At 40.2% G+C, this 22,249-nt stretch overlaps 1 protein-coding gene across 4 annotated transcripts in view; it reads right to left on the reverse strand.

The window, feature by feature from the left end:
• LOC148675618 (synaptotagmin-like protein 2) overlaps positions 1-22,249 on the reverse strand; it is a 157,783-nt gene that overhangs the window by 21,266 nt on the left and 114,268 nt on the right. For all 4 annotated transcript variants that reach the window (XM_088627008.1, XM_088627006.1, XM_088627010.1 and 1 more), the window contains exons 8-9: positions 13,704-13,763; positions 6,268-6,362 (exon numbers count right to left, since the gene is read on the reverse strand). In XM_088627008.1, the coding sequence (XP_088483134.1) occupies positions 6,268-6,362; positions 13,704-13,763 (155 nt within the window). The remainder of the gene's footprint in view (positions 1-6,267; positions 6,363-13,703; positions 13,764-22,249) is intronic.

Genomic DNA, 22,249 nt, shown 5'->3' on the forward strand with positions numbered 1-22,249 from the left:
GTCCAGAATCATCTGAAATAAGGTAGCATCAGTGAAATGTGAGGCTCATTCAAATGTTTTACTGTAATTCAGTGTGTCACATTACTTCATGTAATTATTGCTGTAAAAAGCTACGTAAGCAGAATATAATTTGACTGCAATTCCATTTTAGGTGTCTGGTACTAATCCACTAATCATCTAGATTACATCACCATCAGTTCTCTTCATGGTAAAAGAGTCTGTTGTTGGTTCAGCACCATATTCGGTTATTCTGGTTTCTTGTTCCCAGACTGGCTGGTTCTTCCACATTTTCTTTTACACAGAGCTGGTACAGTATGTGTGCCATCTTCAGAACGTTGTGTCCTGTTGCCATTTGTACAGGAGTGATATACAGAAGTGGCATTTACTAGTACTTGGACATGAGCAAGTAGAAGGTTTCAGCAGACGTTTGACTGCATGAAAATGTGTCCCACCTGCACTTACCACAGCAAAAAACTTGAACTTGAACTTTATTGCCATATGTAACCAGTACTGGTACAATGGAATTCGTACTAACAGAAAGTCTCTCGATTGTAAAACAAATGTAAAAAAACAAAACAAAGTGCAAACAGTGCATCAAGACAATATACAAACAAACAGTAGACAATGTACAAGTAAACATGTAGACAGTTTGAATGTAAACAATACAGACGTGTAAACAATGACTGGAGATGTGCAATAGATAAGAAATCATAATGAAGTAGATGGCGATGGTGTAGGTGTGGTCTGAGGGGGATGGCTAAATGTGTTCGCCAGTCTCACTGCTTGTGGATAGAAGCTATTGAAGAATCTAGTGGTAAGTGTCCGTATGCTCTTATATCTCTTGCCTGAGGGCAGTGGGGTGAAGAGCTCATGCCCGGGGTGGTGACTGTCCTCTGTGATGGCCAGAATTCTACCACGGCAGAGGTCCTCATAGAGCTGTTTAATCTCGGTGAGACCGCAGGCGATGATCTTCTGGGCCATATTGACCATTCTCTGCAGTGCCTTTCTTTCTCGCGAAGAGGTGTTGCCATACCACACGGTGATCCCGTTGGTGAAAAATGAAACATGCCCCTTATCTATATACTTTTGTGACACTCGATACCCTTCACTCTTTTTTACATATACCACTTGTGTTGTGGTATGACTCTTAATCTGTTCAACCGTTTCCAGAGGATAAAACACTGAAAGAGACTGAATAGAGCTTGCAGCCAAGTGCTTAGAAATGACCAGTACCATGCTATCGAGACATGCTCTTCCAGTTTGTTTGCCACGTTGTACATGCTTTCAAATGAACCATATGTTTGGTAGCTGCTACAAGATGTTGGTTTGAAGAAAGCACCTTTCTCAGTAACCAAGTCTGCTGCATGCAGTATTGTGACATCTTTAAGCTGTTTGTCAAAGTACTGCTCAAAGCTAATGCACAGTCAAGCAAATGTGTCATACAATTTTTGAAAGGAGGAATGAAGACTGTTGATGAGTTGCTTTACATAATCTTTCATCACCATTGTGTCACACTTTAAACTCCCATGTTCTTTGATCCACGTTCCTACATCTGAAATATGACTGGAGCAGAAAACGTGGAAGCTGGGGGATCACTTTGCTGAATTGCTCCTATAATTGCTCTTTCTGTCAGTAAGTAAATTAATGGCATGTACTGTATTTTGTCATCCTTTTTCTGAAAGTCTCCCCGATACTTCAGGTTTCTTTCATGTAGAAAGAATGCAACAGAAGACACAAGATCCCTAATCAAAGCTGTAATGAACATCACGAAAGAGAGAGACTGTTTTCCATATACTGTATATAGACTGACTCTTACTCATGAGAGCAGGATTGACAAATGAAAGATGATCTCTGCAGAGTGCAGTATTGCAGACAGCCCTATTTATACAGACTGAACATTTTATCATTAGAAATGTTTTTTTTTTTTGGACACAACCTTTTTTGTTTCAAATTTTGGGGGCAATCTACAAAAATGTGCGTACTGAGTATCTTCTGAGGATTTAATAGGATCCTCAGGAGGGTGTACTACAGCGACTAGTGCTACTCCAGAGTGTTTTCGTAAATAATGTGGAGATGTTTTATACAAAGCTCATTTTTTAAAGTAATATACAACACATATGCCTACCTGTGGCTCTAGTAAAAAATATACTATAGATAATGTTGAAAATCAGGAACTGAATACTTCTGCCTTTTTGCTGTTTATTTAGGAATTCTATTGTCAGCACACCTTGAGCACTGTGTCATTTAGGATGACAGTGACAAGTTTTCAAAACAGACATCAGCATTTCAAGTGGTAGTGGATCACGTATGGACAGTGGTTTATAAGTCTTTCAAGGTTACCAATTTCTCATCGTGGCTGGGGTACTCAACGACATGGACTTTCTTATTCATAAAACACGCCAGTGTAGCTCTGGTCTAGTCATTGGGATTAATATTCTTCTGACAGGGGATTTTTTGTAACAGTTTTAGTTCTGAAGCAGGTTTTTGTCCAAGAGTTGTCTGGACAACCTTTCCAGTCCCTGCTGATAAGCAGGACTAGAACATAACACTGCTCCCAGCATGCCTGACAGTCCAGGTGATGTTGAGTAAGTGATACACTGTGTTGGGTTTGTGTTCAATGAACATTTTGCATTTAGACCAACAAGTTTACATTGTTTCTTGTCTGACTACAAAACCTTTTACTACGTGTATGCTGTATCACTTAAGTGCTTTCTGGTGAATCCCTTTCGAGATATGAGATGTTTATCCGTCTGTTTCGTACAAGCCCCCTCTGTGAAGTGGCCTCAATCCTGTTGACCCTTCTCACTCACTGAACTGCCGCTCATTCCGAACCAGGATCCTCCTTGCACAGCTGACCAGTGTGGAGGGGCAGCCTGCTTGAGTCTTCAGCTTCTTTATTATTATTTATTGACTTCACCATGCTCGAAGATATATTAAAGGTGTTTCAAAAGCTTTGATTCCTAATCTGTACCTGTATACAACTTCCTCCCTGAGTTTTTCTGAAAGCTCCTTGGTCTTAATATTTCTGAATATTTCCTTGAAATTCACTACCTGACTGAGGGACCTTGCAGACACAGGAGCTTTTATTCTGAAATCATGAGGACCAATATTATTTCACAAAGAAAGACACTAACAAATTCTGATAATTTTATACACCTACATTAGTGTATGTTTGCCAAAGTTTGATTATTAAGTAGGATGTATATATAATTAACTGCTACTTTAAAGTGTCTTAACTTCAAGCTTTCAAGCAACAGAATATGACAATTGTGAAAGCGTATTAATATATTTGCCATACACTGTATTGCTGCATCCAAAATGACTCACAATTGCACTTGCACTATTTCTTACTTCAAATGGGAAAAGCTGAAAGTTTGAAAGTGATTTGAAATAATCTAAATGCCAAGCCCACATGGGGCTTTCTACCCAACACTACAATTATAAAGCCACTACACCCATTTAATGAGAATATGAATCTTTTATTTAGTATGCATCTTCAGTGTGTTGTCTCTAACTACTCTCCCTCTTTACTTGTCCGTTTCAACATCTTTCAGTATACCCTTTCCTTTCATCTGTTTCCAGAAAGAACTTCATTCCTTACCTTTGCTCTTCAGCTGACAAATGAATGACCTACACACAGAATTAAAAAAGTCTGCCTTTGACCACCTTCCAGCTCCTACTCCACATTCAGATATGTAGACAGCACCTCTGACCTCCCGCTTTCTCAATTACATTCTTCAGTCACTCTTACAGCACATTGCATTACTGCTCTTACCTCTCAAACTGGAAAGTGAGTTTCCAATCGCATTTATTCACTCTGCGAGAGGAGAAGGGTATTCTGACACTTCACTTCCCAAAACCACCCCATTCTAAAAATGTTCGGTGGGGAGCTGCATCTGCATGAGTAGGCTGCAAAGGAACAAGCAATAGGTTTATTCCATGCTGAAAGAACCTGAAGAAGGCTCCACGGCCGAAACGTTGTGTTATCTTTCTTCTCTTTTCAGCATGGAATAAAGCTGTTACTTGTTCTATTCTAAAAAAGTAAAACAATGGGCAGCCTTGGAGGGTATTTCTGTAAACTACTCTTTTTTGATTGTCTCTCTTGTGGCCATCACAATGGCCAAAGATCAACCTGGCCAAACAGCTGTATTTATCTTCAACACAATCTACTTCAACTGCTGTTCAATTGCTGACTACATGCACCCTCTTAGAACAGATACAGAGAAAGAAGATCAATGGGGAGATAGAGGAAAAACGAAACAGGAAGAGAGAAATCTCCTTCAACAAATCAAGAAGCTAGAATCTGTCCGGGTAATCGGAGCACTAAGAGGACGAGACCCTGCTTTAAGAGAGGAATGTATTGTCTTGCTTTTGTGGAAATACCAATATCTTACGATATCCTTTAGGATAAAATGAATCACTGTTGAGGGATGCATTACTGTGAATATGAAAATATGCTCCGATTTGTTTAGCATACATTCTAGTGAGTATCCAGTCACGAATGGGACCCCTTTATTGAGTTTGTCTCTCAGGTCCTGGGATGAGGTCTGTGTTTTCTGTGGCTATGGAAGTCAAGACTCTGAAGTGCAGATCTGTAAAAATCTGAAACCGGTAAAATCGTGTCTCTTACTGTAAATAAATATCTGTGCTGTTCAAGTTTGCCACATATTATTTCATTACTACGTTGTATTGGACAAAACTAGAAATTGCATGTTGTATGTACAGTAACTCAATATTACGTGACTATAGAGGTGCTAATTAATTATTAATCTCTATTAAAATATTTGTTTTGTAATGATAACCCCCATGTGCTCTAATAACAGCAAACTATTTCCAATACTGCTCTGAATTCACACTGTGCTTAAATTCTTACTAATTATTTCTTTCTATCGCAACACTTGCAATTCACTTTCATCTTGTGCACGCTTTATTGTCATTTTACAAATTCATCCTTGTGGTTCATATATGATATGATTCATACTGTACATACTGAGCATCAAAATAAATTATAAGTAATTTATAACAAATTTGCAAACTTATGAGAAGAAAATACAAATCATTTTGTAGCAAGGGCTCTGATATTTAGTTCAGCAGACAGAATATATGTAAATTCATGATGGCAATTAACTATTCATCATCATGTCCTCAGAGTTGATCAACAGGGGACTTTCTATGAAAGTTTCACCACTTTCAAACTTTTCACTGAGTTACAGATGCAGTCTCTTCTCCTTGAACCAGCTTCCCATGTGCTCTAATACTAAAACTAAAATGTCTGAATATTGGAAAATAGGTATACATTTACATGCATCACTGCAGCAAAAATTAGTAAAACTATTATAGAATGTAAATGGAGGAATAAGAATACTGACTTTAACACTGTGAAATTTAAAGTAAATTTCCCAGTGGCTTATCACTTGAAATAACTGGGCTGAACTGTGTGCTTGAATTAAGCACTAGTCAATGGACAGAAAATGGAATGACTGAATTAGTGTGAGTGGGGTACCACAGGGATCAGTAGTGGGACCACTGCTCTTCCTAAATCAGATCAATTATATACATTCCAATATTGAGAACTATTATTATATACATATATATTTATATACAAATATAAAAAACTAGTCAAATTTGCAGGTTACACCAATGTAGAAGGATTATCAAAGACTTAAATTGCAAATGAAATTTAAAATAATTTAGATATAAACTCTAAAGCTAAACACTTAGAAGATTAAACTTAAAGTAGACAAGTACAGGGTGTTCCATGCAGGTAGCAAAAACAAGATAAATACAAAATGGGAAAAGCTGAGCTGAGAAGAGGTTTTATGAAAATTTACTTCTAGCTAAATGTTAAAATATACAGTAGATATACAGTAGAACATATAGAGTATATATGTTACATAAACATTTTATAATGAGCATTTTGGTCACCAAAGATATTACTAAGAGAAGAGCACCCTGATACATTCTGTAGCTTAAAGGAATTCTCTACGCAGAGAGACTAAAAGAGCTGAGCCTTTTAGGTTTCACACAGAGATGACTACCCACTCTGATCCAAGTGTTCAAAGACATGGACGTCCTCTCATTTCTAACATTTCTCATGTTTTAAATATGCTTTTTTTCTAATATGTTCAAATGTGAATTACCACAGAATAAAATGAAAATTGTTTATCTTTGATACTAATGTCATATTCACAAACACAAACTGCTTGACAAAACAAAGATGGTGAGTTCTACAGTACCTTGCCATCCCAACACATCAGTAACACTTACCTCCCATATCTCTAGTGCTGAAGAACTGCTTGAGAGTGGAACAGCGGAAAAGCCCTCAGATGACACATTTAGAACAGCAGGCTGGTTTTCAGCTTCTAGTACAAAAATCAGACACAAATCCATTAGGGACAGTTACTCCAACTGCTTGTGAAATACATGCTGAAATTATGATAGAAGCTTTAAATTAGAATTTTCCTGCTAAAAGTAATGTAAACGGTTGTCATTAGGGGAGGGAACACTCATCATGAAGAGAATGCAAACTTGTGCATGTATAGGTATACATTTTTAACATAGACCTATGCTCCAGTATCCCTCAGAATAGTTTGCCATCCTGGAAGCCTACTGATGTTCCTCCAGTAACACAGTAGATCTTATTTGATCCCTGATTGTGGGGGAAATACGCAAGAATAGTTCCTTTTGAGCAGTTCCTTGTGATTCTGTGCAGGGCAGCTCACACCAGGGGCACTGATCCAGGCAGGTCCATCCTGACAGGATGCCCCAACTGAGTACAGGGGTCTCCGCCACTAGGCAAGTTTCCAAAATGCAAATTGGCTCATAGGCGATTGGTAAATAGGGGAAAGATGTCTGTATAACGCGAAACTCACATTTCATCCCCGACGTGTTTACGTTTTGCGTCGCGGAGTAACACAACTGAACGCGGCGGTCCGCGGAGGAATACACATGATGCTCAGTTGTCCCAGGTACTTTGTTTTGGAAGTGCTAATTGGGAGCTGCTCCTCAATTTTTGTCCTGTTTTCACTAAATCTTCTGCATTGCCGTAAATATCGGTGGACAAGGTGACAAGAATGTGTCTAAGAAGCTTGCTGGTGATAAAATTTCAGGTGGTGAACTTAACTTTTTTTCAAGGTAAAGTCCTAAATTTACTGTAGCATTTTTTATTAATTATGAATTTAACGTATTTAAACTGTTCTAGAAGTTTTATCAGGATAATTATTAAATTTGGTAAAGCTTTGGTTTGGCATGTGGCTAGGTTTTGAGTGGTTTTGAGGGCAGTTGTATCTGTCAAATGGATCTCTGAGCCTGGGCTACCACAATTGAAGATCTCAGTGAACTCTAGTTTGGCCACGGTTCAGATGGAAGTGAGGAAAATGGAGAGATACAGAGGTTCTCTGACAGAACACAGTTTGCCTCGAGTTCAAGCATTGTCCCCACACAACACATAACGAATAACATGACACATGACATCCATACACTCAGAGGAGAGTACAAAAAAATTAAACTGATACAGGCATCTCTTCTATAATGCGATAGATGCGTTCCTGTAAAACCTTGCGGTATGCGAAATCACACATAAAAATAACATGGCTTATGGGGAAAAATAGGATCAGGGACAGATCAGAATCCCAGAGATGGATTTCTTTTGGCAGGGGTGTTTTTCTTAACCTTTCGATACGAGGGTATAGATGTTTCTGTAAATACATGTTACAGATCTTATAAAAATATCAGAGCTTTGTTATTCAAAAGTAGTTTAAAAAGATGGATTACCTTGAGCTAGGTAGGTAGGTCCCTTTTCAGGCCATAAAGGCCCCTGGGGGAATGGGGGGGCAAGGGCCACCATTTTTCTTGACCATCTGACACTGCAGGTGGAGGTGATGTGGTCATCATCACACTCCAGCTGGCCTATTACCCCCAGAAGGATTAACCCCCGGTATTGGTACTCATTTGGAAAGCAGGCTGAGTGGACCTGGGAGCTATCTTGATGGAAATAGAGCATGCTACATCACTATCCCCTACCTGGGACCTTCCAGTCAGGAGCTCGACGCCCTCGTCGTCTGAGCTAAAGTGTACAACAGTAGTGTCTCACTTGAGATTAAAGTCCAGAACCCCTACCACTGCTCCACACTAGTGCCCAAAAGAATTTTAAAGCCCAAATGATTTGCTACAGTATGTACTAACACTACAAATTACATTTAAAATATTTAATAAGATAGTGTAGTTGGAGTCCTATAAAATCCATTATAATTCAGAAATGCCAGTGAAGACGTATATTGTATACTGCAGTATAATGTAAAAATACCATAAAAACATCATTCTTCCATCTCGGCAATATCGCCAGGCTATGTTCTATGCTGTTTTTGACTGTAGCAGAAACGCTGGTCAACACATTCATCTTCTCTAGAATGAGTGTACTTCTACTTCTACTTCTACTGCACTACCCCTGCTATATGGGTTTAGAGGGGTATCTCAATCTCCACACTAAACAAACTTCAGTACGTCCAGAGCTCAGCAGCCTGAATCCTGACCAGGTCATGTCCAAGTGATCACATTACCCCTGTCCTGGAGTCCTTGCAGTGGCTTCCTTTCAAAATCCTCATGCTCACTTATAAGGCTCTGGATGGCTTGGTACCTCATTACCTACTGTATCTGACTTACTATCGTCCTAATATCGACCGCAAAGCCTTGAATCCTCTGACTCTGGTCCCGTTTGTCCACCAAACTTGCTTACGATCTATGGGTGACAGGGCCTTCTCCTGTTCTGCCCCAGAGCTCTGGAACTCTATCCCCAAGGATACCAGGGAGTCACCTTCCCCAAGTGCTTTCACATCCAGTTTCTAAACCTTCTTATTCAGAAAGACTTTTACTTACTTGATGTCTGTGTCTGCTAATTGCACTACGCCAGTGGTTCTCAAACTTTTTGGACCAAGTACCACCTACAAGTCATAGGAACCCATGAAATTCTCAATGACCAACATGAGCGCGCATGTGCGCACATACACATATAATAAATTATAATTATAATCCTAAACTTTATTTGATATAGCGCCTTTAAAGGTGGCTTCTCAAAGCGCTTTACAGAAAAAAACAGGAACAACAACAAATAAAAATAAACAATAAAAAAGCACCATTTCAGTGAGAGGGGTGAGCCTGGTTAGTCGAGCAAAGCAGACGTGAATTCGTTTTTCGAGCCTCGTTACAATTCACAACAGAGTCTAACAGATTTTAAACTGTCAAGCATTTTCTTGATGGCAAAGGTCTCGTGGTGGATGTTGCAATGCGTCCATTCATTTCTGGAGCAACCTCTCTAATTCATGCAACTACACCGTTGTGTCGGCTTGTCATCGCTCTAGCACCGTCTGTAGAAACTCCGATGCATTTTATCCAGTAGATGCCATTCTCTTCAATAAACTCATTCAGAAGCTGAAATATGTACTCTCCTGTAGTTTCTGTTGGTAGCGGTTTAAAGAACAGAAAGTCCTAATGGGACGTACCCTCAAACTCGTATCGAATGTAAACAAGTGAATTGGCCAAATCGACAACAGACTCATCTAATTGCAGTGAAGAGCATCTGCTCATCTTAACGTGCTCTACCAGCGTACTTTTGATATCATCCGCCATTTCAGTAATTCTATGACTGTGTCTTTCAGAGGGGGCAGCAGGTCGAGCTGTTTAGCAGCCTTTTCTCCACACATAATAAGTGTCAGCTCTTTTGCCAACGGTAAATAAGGTTCTTCAAAAATAGTGTGGGGCTTACCTGCTTTAGGAGTCTGTGTCAGAAGTTAAAATAAGTTTTTATTTCATGCGCATGGGAGCGAAACACAGAGACGCTCTGTGTATTTTTCTTAAAATAACCTAGAACAGTTCTTAAATATTTTTCTGTTATCTATCACGCTTTCCCGTGCTCACAAGATTACCAGCGTTCCTAGCATGCATTTCTATGCATTCCTGTGTTTACAACATTAGCATTGTTCCAAAATCACGCACGTTCTCCTACCTCTCTATTTGCTGGAGATACGTTTTTTTAAATACAATTGGTCATTTACGTTCGTAGCACACATTCCTAAGAGTGGTATAGGACTACATTGTAGCTCTGTGGCCACTCAAGTATTAGCGCGCGCTGTATTGCAGTGCGTGGGCTGTGTATTTGACACGTCTTAAAATAGAGAACATGAAAATCCGTCCCGATTTTTCAGCACACAAAACAAAGTTACAGGGTCATATGGCGTACCAGCTGGCGGCGCTCCGCGTACCACAGTTTGAGAACCACTGCACTACGCCACTCTAAACCATTGTTTTTAACAATGCTAATTCTGTTATCTCCTCTCCTTATTTTTTGCCTACTGTAAAGAGCTTTGAGAAACTACTTTTAAGGTGCTATACAAAATAAAGTTTATAATTAGTAGTATTAAAGTATTATTATTAGCAGTATTACTACTACTTTTATAGACCTCAAATTTACTCCGAATCCTGGTAAAGTGTAACTAAAATTTGAGTAAAATGCAGGTTTACAACTTTCACCACTTATAAAAATCAAAGAAACTAAAATTAGAGAATAAAAAATACACAGTAATAAATCTACTAAAATACAAAACCTACACAGAAATAAGTAATCACTTTCAAATTAGCCACCTAGGGTGAGCTTTTAATGTAGGGGAACCTGAATACAGAATGCAGCTTCTCTGTTTCTCTTTAATCTACCATCAGTATACAGAGAAGGTTACAGCTATCTGACCCCAATGAACATGAAGACTGACAAGGAGACATCTCTGTAAGATGAGCTGGTGCCAAACCATTGATTTCTTTATATGTGAGAGAAGGAATAATGATTATATATTTAACTGGAAATCGTCTGTCCATTTATTCATCCATCCATTTTCTAAACGCTTGTTTTATAGCTCCAGCAGCTCTTGACAATCTGTATCAGCTGTGCAGTGGCACCAACAGATACAGCCTCAGAGCAGGTCCTGTGAAAACAATTGTATTCATATACTGTATATTCTCTCTCTATATGAACTATATTCTCAGTCCATAACTATGGAATATATTCTCAGCATCAGGAAGAGATTAATTTATGCACAGATTTCAATAAAACCTCAATTTCCCTCTTGCCTTTGAACAAGAAAAAATAAATTCCCACCACTTTGAAGAGTTCATTAACATAATTTCAAGTTTCCTATCTGCCTGTACCTGTTAAAATACTGTATAAGGAACTTTAATACATTTTGCAAAAGTTTGAAACTCAAGAGAAGAAACACTGTGAAATGAAAAGGTAGATGATCTCGGGCATGCCATACAATATCAAGCTTATCACTGGTGCCGTACAATATCAAGCTTATCATCGGTGCCATACAATATCAAGCTTATCATCGGTGCAACAGGCTCACTTGCCCACTCTCAGCCCCCATCCGACCCCCTGTGAACTCACTCAGGACGCCTCTCCCAAACCTTTCCACCAGGTGGACCCTCCCAATCTGAAGCAGGACATTTCCCCCCGCTTATCCAGGACTCCAACATTGAGCTAAGCACTCAATGTATTAAGCTTTGCAGTACTGAGAGGGTCATCTGACAAATGTTTTTTCACCGTTTGTTCACGATGGTCATTTTTCTCCCTTTTCTTTTTCACGGTTTCCTCCAAAGCTACGTCTCCCCGGCCTTCTCTGCTGCAGTTCTCGGACAGCATCACTCCCCTGGGAGCCTTGCAGCCTGGCTAGTCACTCACCACGGCCCTCAGATCTCAAGGACTTACATGAAGTGAAAAATCCATGTGACTACATTAACAGAAGCCCTCCAATTCATAAACAAGCTTCTGAACACCAAAAGGTTCCCTCATTACCATCTACAGTATGATTGCAGGCCTTTTATTTTACTTTGTATGATGCTATTATTGGAGCTAAGAAGCATATGATGAACAAAAGCCGTGTTTCGTGGTAGGGATGGTATTAGATGGGTGTTCAATTCACGCCACATATTAGCACTTTGCGTTAAGGACAAAGAGTTCAGTTTTTGTGCAGACCACAGAATCTTTTTGCCATATGGTCTCAGGGTCTGTCACATGCCTTTCTGCGAACTCTAGGGATGCTATTACTGCACCTCCCATCTAGCCACTCTGCCATAGAGGCTAAATCTGTGAAGTTCTGCAGAGATTGTTGTGGGGCATGTTCTCTAATCTCAGCCATGGATCTCTGTAGTTGTCAGGAGGGTCTTCTTGCCCGGCTGTTCGGTCTGGGAGGAGGTCCTGCTCTGCAGCCTAGGTGGTTTCATACTTTTCCATTTTCTAATGATGGACCTGATGGTGCTGCTGGGAACTAGAAACTAAGATATGTCTATATACCCCTAACCAGATCTATGCCTCCCTACAATTCCATATTGAAGACGTACGGACAGGTCCATGATCTTCATAGAGGAGTTTCTGCTCTGACACCACCAGCTGAGGGACATATACTGTATAAACAGGTGTATTTCTTTTGGAATCATGTTAGTCATTTGAACTGACTACAGATGGTTTTCTCTAAGGTTTTTAGTGATCTCACAAGGCAATCAGATGCACTTGTGCTCAATTTGAAGTGTCATAAAGCGGTTGGATACTTTTCAGATTAAGACTTTTAATATGTGAAAAAAGCATATAATTTCTATAAGCATTTATTTCTATTTATGTTTGCAACAGAAATGGTGAGAAATACAAGGGGTGTGAATACTTTCTGAAGGCACTGTAAGTAACAGAAGAACAGTCAGTGCAGCATGCTGATCCTAGGCCTAGACCTTATTGTAGAACAAAAATACAGGTGGAAAATGGAAGTTAAAAAGGGAAAAAGACAAGTAACCCGACCTCAACTTTTCCCTTTATTAAAAACACCACACATTCATGCACAAACAAAACCGGAGTTTTAAAAGGGTACAAGGGACTGCCTCCTATAAATAACCCATTCAGCAGGGCTCACTTCTTATTCTGCCTTGTCCTTCATATCTTTCATAGATTAAGGGAACAGGGCAGCCTCAATAAACTGTTGACAGCCATGACAGTCATTTAAATCAAGTGAGGGCATTCCCTGGTTTAATGCTTAATTTCCATAACACAAATGTGATGGAAGTTTGGACATGCCGTAGGATCTGCAAGTTAAAGGAATGTTGTGATTAGAAGGTTTAAATCCTGCTCAGACACTAATAACTTTTTTGGAGAGTAGGGGGAGTCCTCTACTAATAATTAGAAGTTGAAGCTTATTCTAATCATGTGCCAGACATCACAGTCTTGAGTATAGCTGTATCCCCAGCTGGATGCTTGCATATTGCAAAGAAAAACTAAATAATTCCTCAGAGTTTCACAACAAACTCGTGAATTTACATAATTTACAAGAAAATATTATGTTGTAGTAAATCCACTACGGGGAAAGTTTATTTCTTGAAAAGTGCTTTGCCTTTCTGTAAATGTTTTCAACTCATCACTATCCATGCCATAAATATTCCATCTAAACAGTTTTAATATTGAAGCCATACAACTGGTATTGCTGCAGTTGTGGGAGATGCAGTCTGCCTTTGATCTTCTGAAGGTTTCTTAGCTGCTGGCTTCTGAGGCATCAATAATGAGACTATTCAAAACCACAGGATAATTCTAGCAATATTTTTAAAATTATTTTTCAATTCTCTTGGCTTTCAAATGGACACACTTTAAATGTCTATATCATTGTATTTCTTTCATTTACCTTTCAGTGTAGATGTAACCCATCCATCAACCACAGAAGCAGCAGAGATTTCTTTTGTACCTAGGAAAAGAGGAATGGAGAATTAAAGTAATATGTTGTGTAAATTAATAAAAAATCTGTAGTTTTGCAATCATGGACTTCAACATGGTCGTATTTTAAAATTTAGAATTAAACTGAAAATTCGATAACGTTGTTCTGATGATTTCCCTATTTAAGCTTCTATTATTTAACCCTACTGTATATATGGTTTGGAAAGGCTTCAGGTATACAGTTTCTGAATAGAATAGAAACACATACTGCTGATTTTATGTCTGCATGTTTCAGCATACACCATTTTGGTACATCTACACAATGCAAATTAACAATGAATAGCAATGTATTTCTACATATGATGTTAATGCTTTATTTACTTGAGGGATATGATCTTTCCTAACAAAATATTATCCATCCATTTCCTTTTATCCAATACAGGGTCACAGGAAGTCAGCCAGTCCCAGCAAGCAAGAGGCGCAAGGAAGGATACACCCTGGACGGGACGCCAGTCCACCGCAGGGTCCAGCCAGACACTCACATCAGGACCAGTTTTCAAAAGAAGAGAATTAACCTTCCTGTATGTCTTTGGACTGAGGACCTCAACTGGATAGCTGCGCACCAGAGGGTGGCAATCAGAGAGGTCCTCTCCAGACACTCGCATCTCCCCGGGACACGCGCTTCCCGAGGAGACGCAGGAGCACCTGTTCTGGAGCTGCCCCTTCGCCAGAATGGACAACAATGTGCAGCTCCTGGGAGCGGGAGCGGGCTCAGTTACCAGAGCATCCTGCTGGGGCTGGCACCCACCGGACTGGACAAGGAGGCACAGGACTTGCTTTGGCTACTGTTGTCCCTGACAAAACAAGGAACACTCTCATCCGGCACAACACAGAGTGGGGAGCGAGGGAGCGGGAGGAGAGGATCCTGGCGGACCTCAGAGGAAAGTCACCAAACGGGGCTTCTCCATGGCGAGGGGGCGCTGGAAGGGACTGTGGGCAAGAGAAAATCCCTGCTCCCCGAGCTCCTCCAGGAGATTGGACAACCGCAGTCTCGGAGCCGGGACAGGGGAAAGGCACGGACAACAGCAAGGGGTAGGGCTTGGAGGGGCTCTGTCATTGTGCAAAGCCAGCCCCAGCAACCACTTGCTCAGACTGATAAAGGACAATCAGCCTTTTAAGAACTTTTGTAGCATAGTATTGGTTTGTTAGAGATTGTACCCACTGTAAGATGTCTATTGTGAAATAAATAAAATATATATTTACTGTCTTTGGACTGTGGGAGGAAACCAAAGCACCCAGAGGAAACCCACATAAACACTGGGAGAACATACAGACTCCATGACACCACAGGTCTGGAACTGAACTGAACCGAACCATAATGCTCATCCCTGTGCCATCATGCTGCCTACATTATCTTTTTGATGTTGGAAGTAAGATAATGTTTAAACAAATAAGTGATTTCCACGACCAAACTCATGGAATCAGAAATCTTTTCCCAAAATGAGATGACTGAGGGGGAAGGACCATTATAAGAAAGTATGCATCACAGAGATGAACAATGTTCATTATTCAAAAAATAATTTACAACTATCCTTGCTTACTTTGGAACGGATAACATTTTGATTAAAAAATGAGACCAAGTACAATATCCTGTAAATGCCATTCGGGCTTAAAGCATCATCATACTTTATAGAATGTGAATTATTTTAAAAATTGCAACTGCAGCAAACAACCAATTGCATTTCTCTACAGCAATTAATTACAGCAAAAAAAATTGAGTAATGTTACAGACATCTTTAAATGATGGCTGGAAACATTTTAAAAAATGAGGTTGCAGTTCTACAAAAAAGATCATTCAGTCCAGGTCTACTACAGCAAGATTCACAAATAGCTTGTTTCATAAAATAATCATAATTTGATTGCAAAACACACATTATGAGAAAAGGACATAATTTCCAAAGGTGCAAAATAAAATTACAATTTTATAAAAAATTAGGAGCACGTTTTTTATTATAATACTGCAAAACCTATAATAGTGGAACATTCGTAAACACATTAATTTAAACACTGCATCACACTGATAAGGTACTGTATAGTATAGCACATTTAAAAAATGACTTTATAAAACTATAAAAGTAGTTTAAGGATTGAATATTTCCTGTGAGACTTCAAAACTTCCCCAGTTTATTGTTTTATACCCAAAAATTATTTCTGAGTATAAATCGTACTACACTTAAACTCTCAAGTGACAAGTTCAGGGTGTTTTCAGAGCAGTAGCGGACAGGCTCTCCAGTTGTGCAGCTCATCCATTGTGTCAAGGACTCAGTGTCATTTACCAACATGCTGTCGTCTGAAGTGTCACACGTTGTTTCTAGTCAGAAAAATGCACTTACATTTTTTCTATTCACTTATAATACGTTTTTTAGGATGGACAGTAATTTCAGTACCAAACATAAACAAGTCTCATTCAAACAAATCTCAGAGACAAGTAGTACTTTATAAGTGCTTGTGCTCCATTTTTTAAGCTCAATTAGCAATATACTGTAACATACTGTATATTCAAAATACTCTGCCAGGCAATCCATGACGAAAAATTGCAAATAGCAACAAAATATTTTGTTAACTTTTTGCTACTTTAGTTACTGTAAATCAAAAGGATTAAAGGGTTCTACTGTAAACACCTGGAAGCTTTAATAAACTGACTGAATAATAAGGGATAATGTTCTCAGTTTGTTTCTAAATAGATATCAGTAAGACAATGTTCATGGGTTACCGTATGTACTGAACTGCAATAATGAGCCAAGCAATTTTGTTTCTAAATGTACTGTACAAACTGCATGAAATGAATCCTGAAAATATTTTTTTTATAATTATCATGACCAAAATGAATTTTGCAGTTACTTACTTCATATGACTGACTGGAAATACCTATTAATTTTCTCTTAACTGTCTCAGAAATGGAACCTGCAGCTGTCAATCATCTAAGCTTAGTACTGTGACTCCTGTACCAGTGGGGGTTAATTTATCATGTCATCCACTTGCATGGTTGGGATCTGGACTCAGGATCAGAGAGTTGTGGGTTCGAATCCCAGAAGGGTTGCTTCCCCAGTGCTGTTTCAGCAAGGTACTTCCAGTGTATGTTATTACACTGTTATTGTTATTGTGTTACTGTCTATTGTCTTGTCTTCTGTTCTATTTACATACTGCACCTGAGAGACTAATGGGAAACACTTTTCACTATACTATGCACCCATGTAAGCATAATGACAAAGTTGAATTGAATGAATCTAATAAACTGTATAAAGGCTGTATAAATGGATCTCTGGGTCCACAACAGAAAAAAATAATTTCAAAAACAACAAAGATCTGATCTGAGACTATCAAATGGTGACAGTAACTGTTACACTGGAACCTGAAGATGTACAACACCCGACTCAATGACTCCGGGCAAAACTGTCCACCAAATTGGTCAGTCCGCAAACAGAGCAAAGTAATTTTTTTAACTAGAGTACTAATATTTTTTATCATTGTTAGTGTACCAGTATTCTATAAGATCAGATAAGAAATAACACTAGTAAATAGGTCCCAAGAAATTACACAAAATGGAAAGATCACAAAATTAACACTTGGTGTATAAAGTGCTAGATTGTGTCCACACACAAAGTACTGGCATACTGAAACACGCACTCCATAATTAAAGGATTTATCCCACAGTAGGTCTAGACTTGTGGTCTTACTTATTTAACCTTCCATACTATACACTTAGGAACTTTAAACCTCACCTATAAGGTTCTGCATGGCTTGGCATCTCAGTACCTGTCTGAACTATTATCGCCCTACTCCCCACCCCACAACCTTCGCTCTTCTAATTCTGGTCTCCTAACTGTCCCCCAAGCCCGTCTACATTGTATGGGTGACAGGGCCTTCTCCTGTTATGCCCCCAAGCTATGGAACTCTCTGCCCAAGGATATCAGAGAGTCACCTTCTCTAAACTCCTTCAAATCCAGATTCAAAACCATCTTCTTTAAGAGAGGCTTTACGTAACTGGTTCCATTTTTCACCCATCTGCTTTTCTTAGTATCACCATCCACGGTCTCCTCTATATATTGTAACTGTGTTTTATCTTGTGTATTCTTATTTATTGTTGTTGTCATTCTGTAAAGTGCTTTGAGAAGCCACCTTTAAAGGCGCTATATAAAAAAAAAGTTTATTTTTATGACTACATCTCTTGCTGCCAGATTCTGATGCTTGCATCCTCCTCATCTTGTGTTAGTACCTTGTCATAGGAGCACTCTCTCTCTGAGCTCTTATTTTGAATCAGCAGGGCATTGTTCATCATCAGCAGATCTTGACACCATTAAAAAACCACAATAAGCAAAAGTTAACATTTTAATGATGCGGCAGGAAGAGGAGGGGTCTGGACGTGAGGTAGGAGTAATGTAGGCAAGCAATCATCTAGTCTGTAGTACTTCAAAAGAAATCCATGTGACAGAGAACCTACTGTATCTTCCCTGCACTAAAAAAAATCTGCTAATCAATAATCATGACCTTGACTCTTGCTTTTACCAGCACTTGTGTGATTTAAAAGACCTCCCATAGGAAGAATTAAGAGAGACAAACTCACTTGCTCTTAGATTAGCAAAGGGCTGTGGAGACGTTAGAAGCTCATCTGCTTTACCATCACACTCCGAGTCTATTCAATCAATACGAGGAGTGATATTCTGTCATCTGTGTGAAGTATCCCAATGTTAGCCATGTCTTCAAGGGGTGTAAAGAGTTTAACCTTCACCAGGACTAAATGTTCTGAATAAAAAATGATTTTAGAGGTAGGGGCATTCTGTTTTCTGAGGAGACAAACACAGGCAAATTAATAAAAACTGCACATTAACAAAGGTGAGCATCCAATCTTTGATTGTTTAAATACAATGCATTTTATGAAACTTATTTTTAAAAAAGCTTGTAGAAGATCATTTCTTTTAAAATGTCTTAGTTTTCAATAATTACAAATTGAAAATATACCACTATGCACTTATACTTTCAAACATTAATTTATAGTTAGCAGTTGGCAAACACCAAACACACAAGTGTCTTCGCAGGAACCCTTAAAAAAACTTAATCTAAGACTTGATAAAAGAACAGAATTAATGAAATATGCAATACAAGCCTTTTTTTGGCCAAGCTCTATTTTACTTATTTGAAACCAGTTCAATGTTTCACAGACTAAGGCAATTCATGTTTATTTTTCCAAAATTTGAAAAACATTCAAGGTTTTATGCAGTAATGTACAGCTGAGATGGAGGCCAGACCTTTTGGAACTGAAAAGTTAACCTTGAGTTCTGAGAGATAACAGCAGAACTGATCGTACCAGGAGTCCTGCTCTCACAGCTCTTTGCATGAGAACAGTGACGTACAGTAATGCTCACGCTCAGGTAGGTCCCGTTTCAAGCTCCCCTCACACCTCAGCTGGTGGTCAGAAGATGAATCAATCTTCTAATCAGCCCGTTCCCTTGACAACGCGGTCAGACAGGTCATCAATACCGCTGGCATGTAATTAACAGCACTAACGTCTTTTCCAGCAGGGTGCTTACTCCATCTTCAGCAGCATTGCAGTGCTCAGTCTTTGCATTTGCTACCTGACTGCACTTTTTTCCCCTTGTTTCGAACACTTCTCTGGCTTGAATCACTGCTCGTTCCCTCGAACGTTGTCCCTGGACCTCTCTCTAGCTTAGTGTCTTCCCGTCCACAGCCCAAGTCGAACCCTCTGCAGTGCTACAACCTCTTTGCCTAGTCGACTACCCCTTTCTGATCTTCCCCTGGTCCTTACATTTCTTCCACCTCAGCTGTAAGGCTGCCTGCCCACTGGTTGTCTCTCTCAAACTTACCTCTCATCCTCTACAGCAATTATAAGATCCATCACTTGCCCCAGGCTGCTGCAACACTTCAGGTTTGACCAACGGTCTGTTAAAGAGGGAGCTATAAAAATGGGGCAGAAGATGTGATCCACAGGAGGCTGGCAATTCACGAGTCACCCTTTCTCTTGGATCCTACTGAATCCACCTTAGAAACCACTGAAGCTCTGCCTCCACCCTCCTCCTGCCCGGGAGTCTCAGATTCAGCCTCCACAACTCGATTCACGAGACACTTCGGCTTGTTATGGCTTCCCCTCAATGTGAAACATTATTTCCCCCAATGCAATCATCTTCTAACCCCTCCGACCCGCAAAAGTGCCAAAGTGGTGTACGTCATTTCACTGCTCACTGGGGAAACTTTAGCTTAGGCCACGGCTTTGTGGTAGAAAGAGGAAGATCCGAGGTGCAGAAACACTCTGCTGTTTAAGTTTGAACTGCGCTGGGTGTTTTAATCTATTGGAACAGCAGCTGACTCCTCACACTGGTTACAGCAGGTAAAACAGGGTACCAGTCAGCGGATCATTATGTCATCCGGTTCTGCACTTTGGCCATTGAGAGTTGATGGGGGGCCCTAACTGCTTTATATTGCACCAGACTGCCTAATAGCTGAAAAATGAATTATCATGCTGTGATATACCACAAGACCTGGGAGTCCTAAACAGTCTACTATCACGACTAGAAGCCCTGTCTGCTAGAGAGGGGTCATAATATCCAAACAGATTAACCTAGGGTCCTCATGGTGTCATTGCTCAGAGCATCACCTGAACCTGGTCCTGTTAGCTGGGCCTCTTTATAGCCATCCAAGGGGGAACCCATGCAGAACCAGGCTTTCTCCAGCCATACCATTGATGCAGAATGAATGGGTTGCTCATCTACTTAGGAGGAAAGGGACACCTCCATGACCAATATCCTGAAATCCTGGGACATGCCTCAGATCAGTAAGGAGAGGGGAGTACTTACTGAATGGAGAGTCTCATTTCCTCAGTCCCATCAATGCCTTATCTTTATTGCTTGCTTTGCAGTGCAAGTGAACACTCTCATCGACGCTGGAGCTAAACATCGGGAGGCCTGCTAAGCTTCATCCAATGTCCAGGCCCTGGATGGAAGACCCTTTCAGATCAATAGTCTGTCCCTCACTGTGGCAGTGGTTTATTGTTAGACCATTTCTCTTCTGCATCTCTTCTCCACTCTGCCCCTTTCCCTGGCTAGAACTGCACAACTCTCAGTTTGATTGGTCTTGCAAGGAACTCATCACCTGGAATTCAGGCTGTCATCAAAGCTGCATTCCCTCATCCTGTAGGACTGTAGCCTCTGAGCTTCCTCTTGGTCAGCTTTCTCCAGGGTACCGGAAGTTTTTTTTTTAATGTGTTCAGCAAAGTCAAGACTGAAATTCTGCCACCTCATTGCCCTTATGATGAATACCTGGTGATGCCATTTGGGCTCTGTAATGCCCTTGCTGTCTTTCAAAAACTGGTAAAGGATAGCTCATTGGCCAAATTTGAGGGCGTCTACATGCAGTATAGTAGATGACACCCTGATCTTCTCCAGCTTCAACTCCTAACATATTCAACATCAAACAAGTCTTATCATGGTTCTGTCATAAACTACATGTATGCAAAGAAGTGTGTTTTACTTGCTGGAAGTAACATTCCTGGGTTATTACATTTCCCATCAGGGGCTCCAAAGTGGTCACCAGGTTTAGCAAAGTACAAGACTGGACCACTGCCACTCCACTGAACAAAGTTCAGCCTTTCTTGGGACTTGCAAATTATTACCCCAAACCTATTTGCAACTTTAGTTCATTAGTGGTGTCCATTACAGCTGTCGCAATAAAGGCATCTGGTCAGGGAAGATGGAATCCTGAGGCACAGAGGCCTTTTGATTTGAAACATCACTTTGCCACAGCTCCTCTGTGACACCCTGACCCCTCTTTGTCTTTTGAACTTGAGCTGGATGCATCCGATGTGGGACTGGGGGCTGTTCAGTCTCAGTGGTTGGGTCCATCAGAACTCATCTGTTCACCCTCTCCTCCAAAAACCTTGTTTGGTGAGGACCTACGATGTTGACAGATTGGGAACTCTTGGAGGTAAAACTGGCCTTAGAAGAGTGGAAGCGTCTCTGGAAAGAAGCAGTTGAACCTTTCCTGGTATTCACAAATCATACGAACTCGGACCACACAGAGAAGGCCAAGTGCTTGAATCCCAGACAAGCATGTTGGGCTCTATTCTTCTCCTGCGAAACTGCATGAATGAATTTGACATCAATTTAAGGACAGAAATCCAGCAGAATAAAACCATGCATATTAAATGTTATGGAATTTATTCACCTTTCCCAGAACTGGAAACACGACAGAGAAAAAGTGTCGCAGTCCCATATCCACATGGAATATTTTTTTCTCTTTATTACTCAGTCAAACAAAATGCTATTGTCAAAAAGCTATTGCAACGGAAACCAATATGAAATGGGTGGTGTGGTGGCTCTGTGGCTCAGGATCTGCGCCTGTGGCTGGAGGGTTGCCAGTTCAAATCCCGCGGCCGGCAGAGCAATCCTACTCTGTTGGGCCCCTGAGCAAAGCCCTTAACTCCAACTGCTCCATGGGCCCTGTATA

This window comes from Lepisosteus platostomus, chromosome 3 (genome assembly GCF_059453375.1).
Source record: "Lepisosteus platostomus isolate fLepPlt1 chromosome 3, fLepPlt1.hap1, whole genome shotgun sequence".
Classification (NCBI taxonomy): Eukaryota; Metazoa; Chordata; class Actinopteri; order Semionotiformes; family Lepisosteidae; genus Lepisosteus; species Lepisosteus platostomus.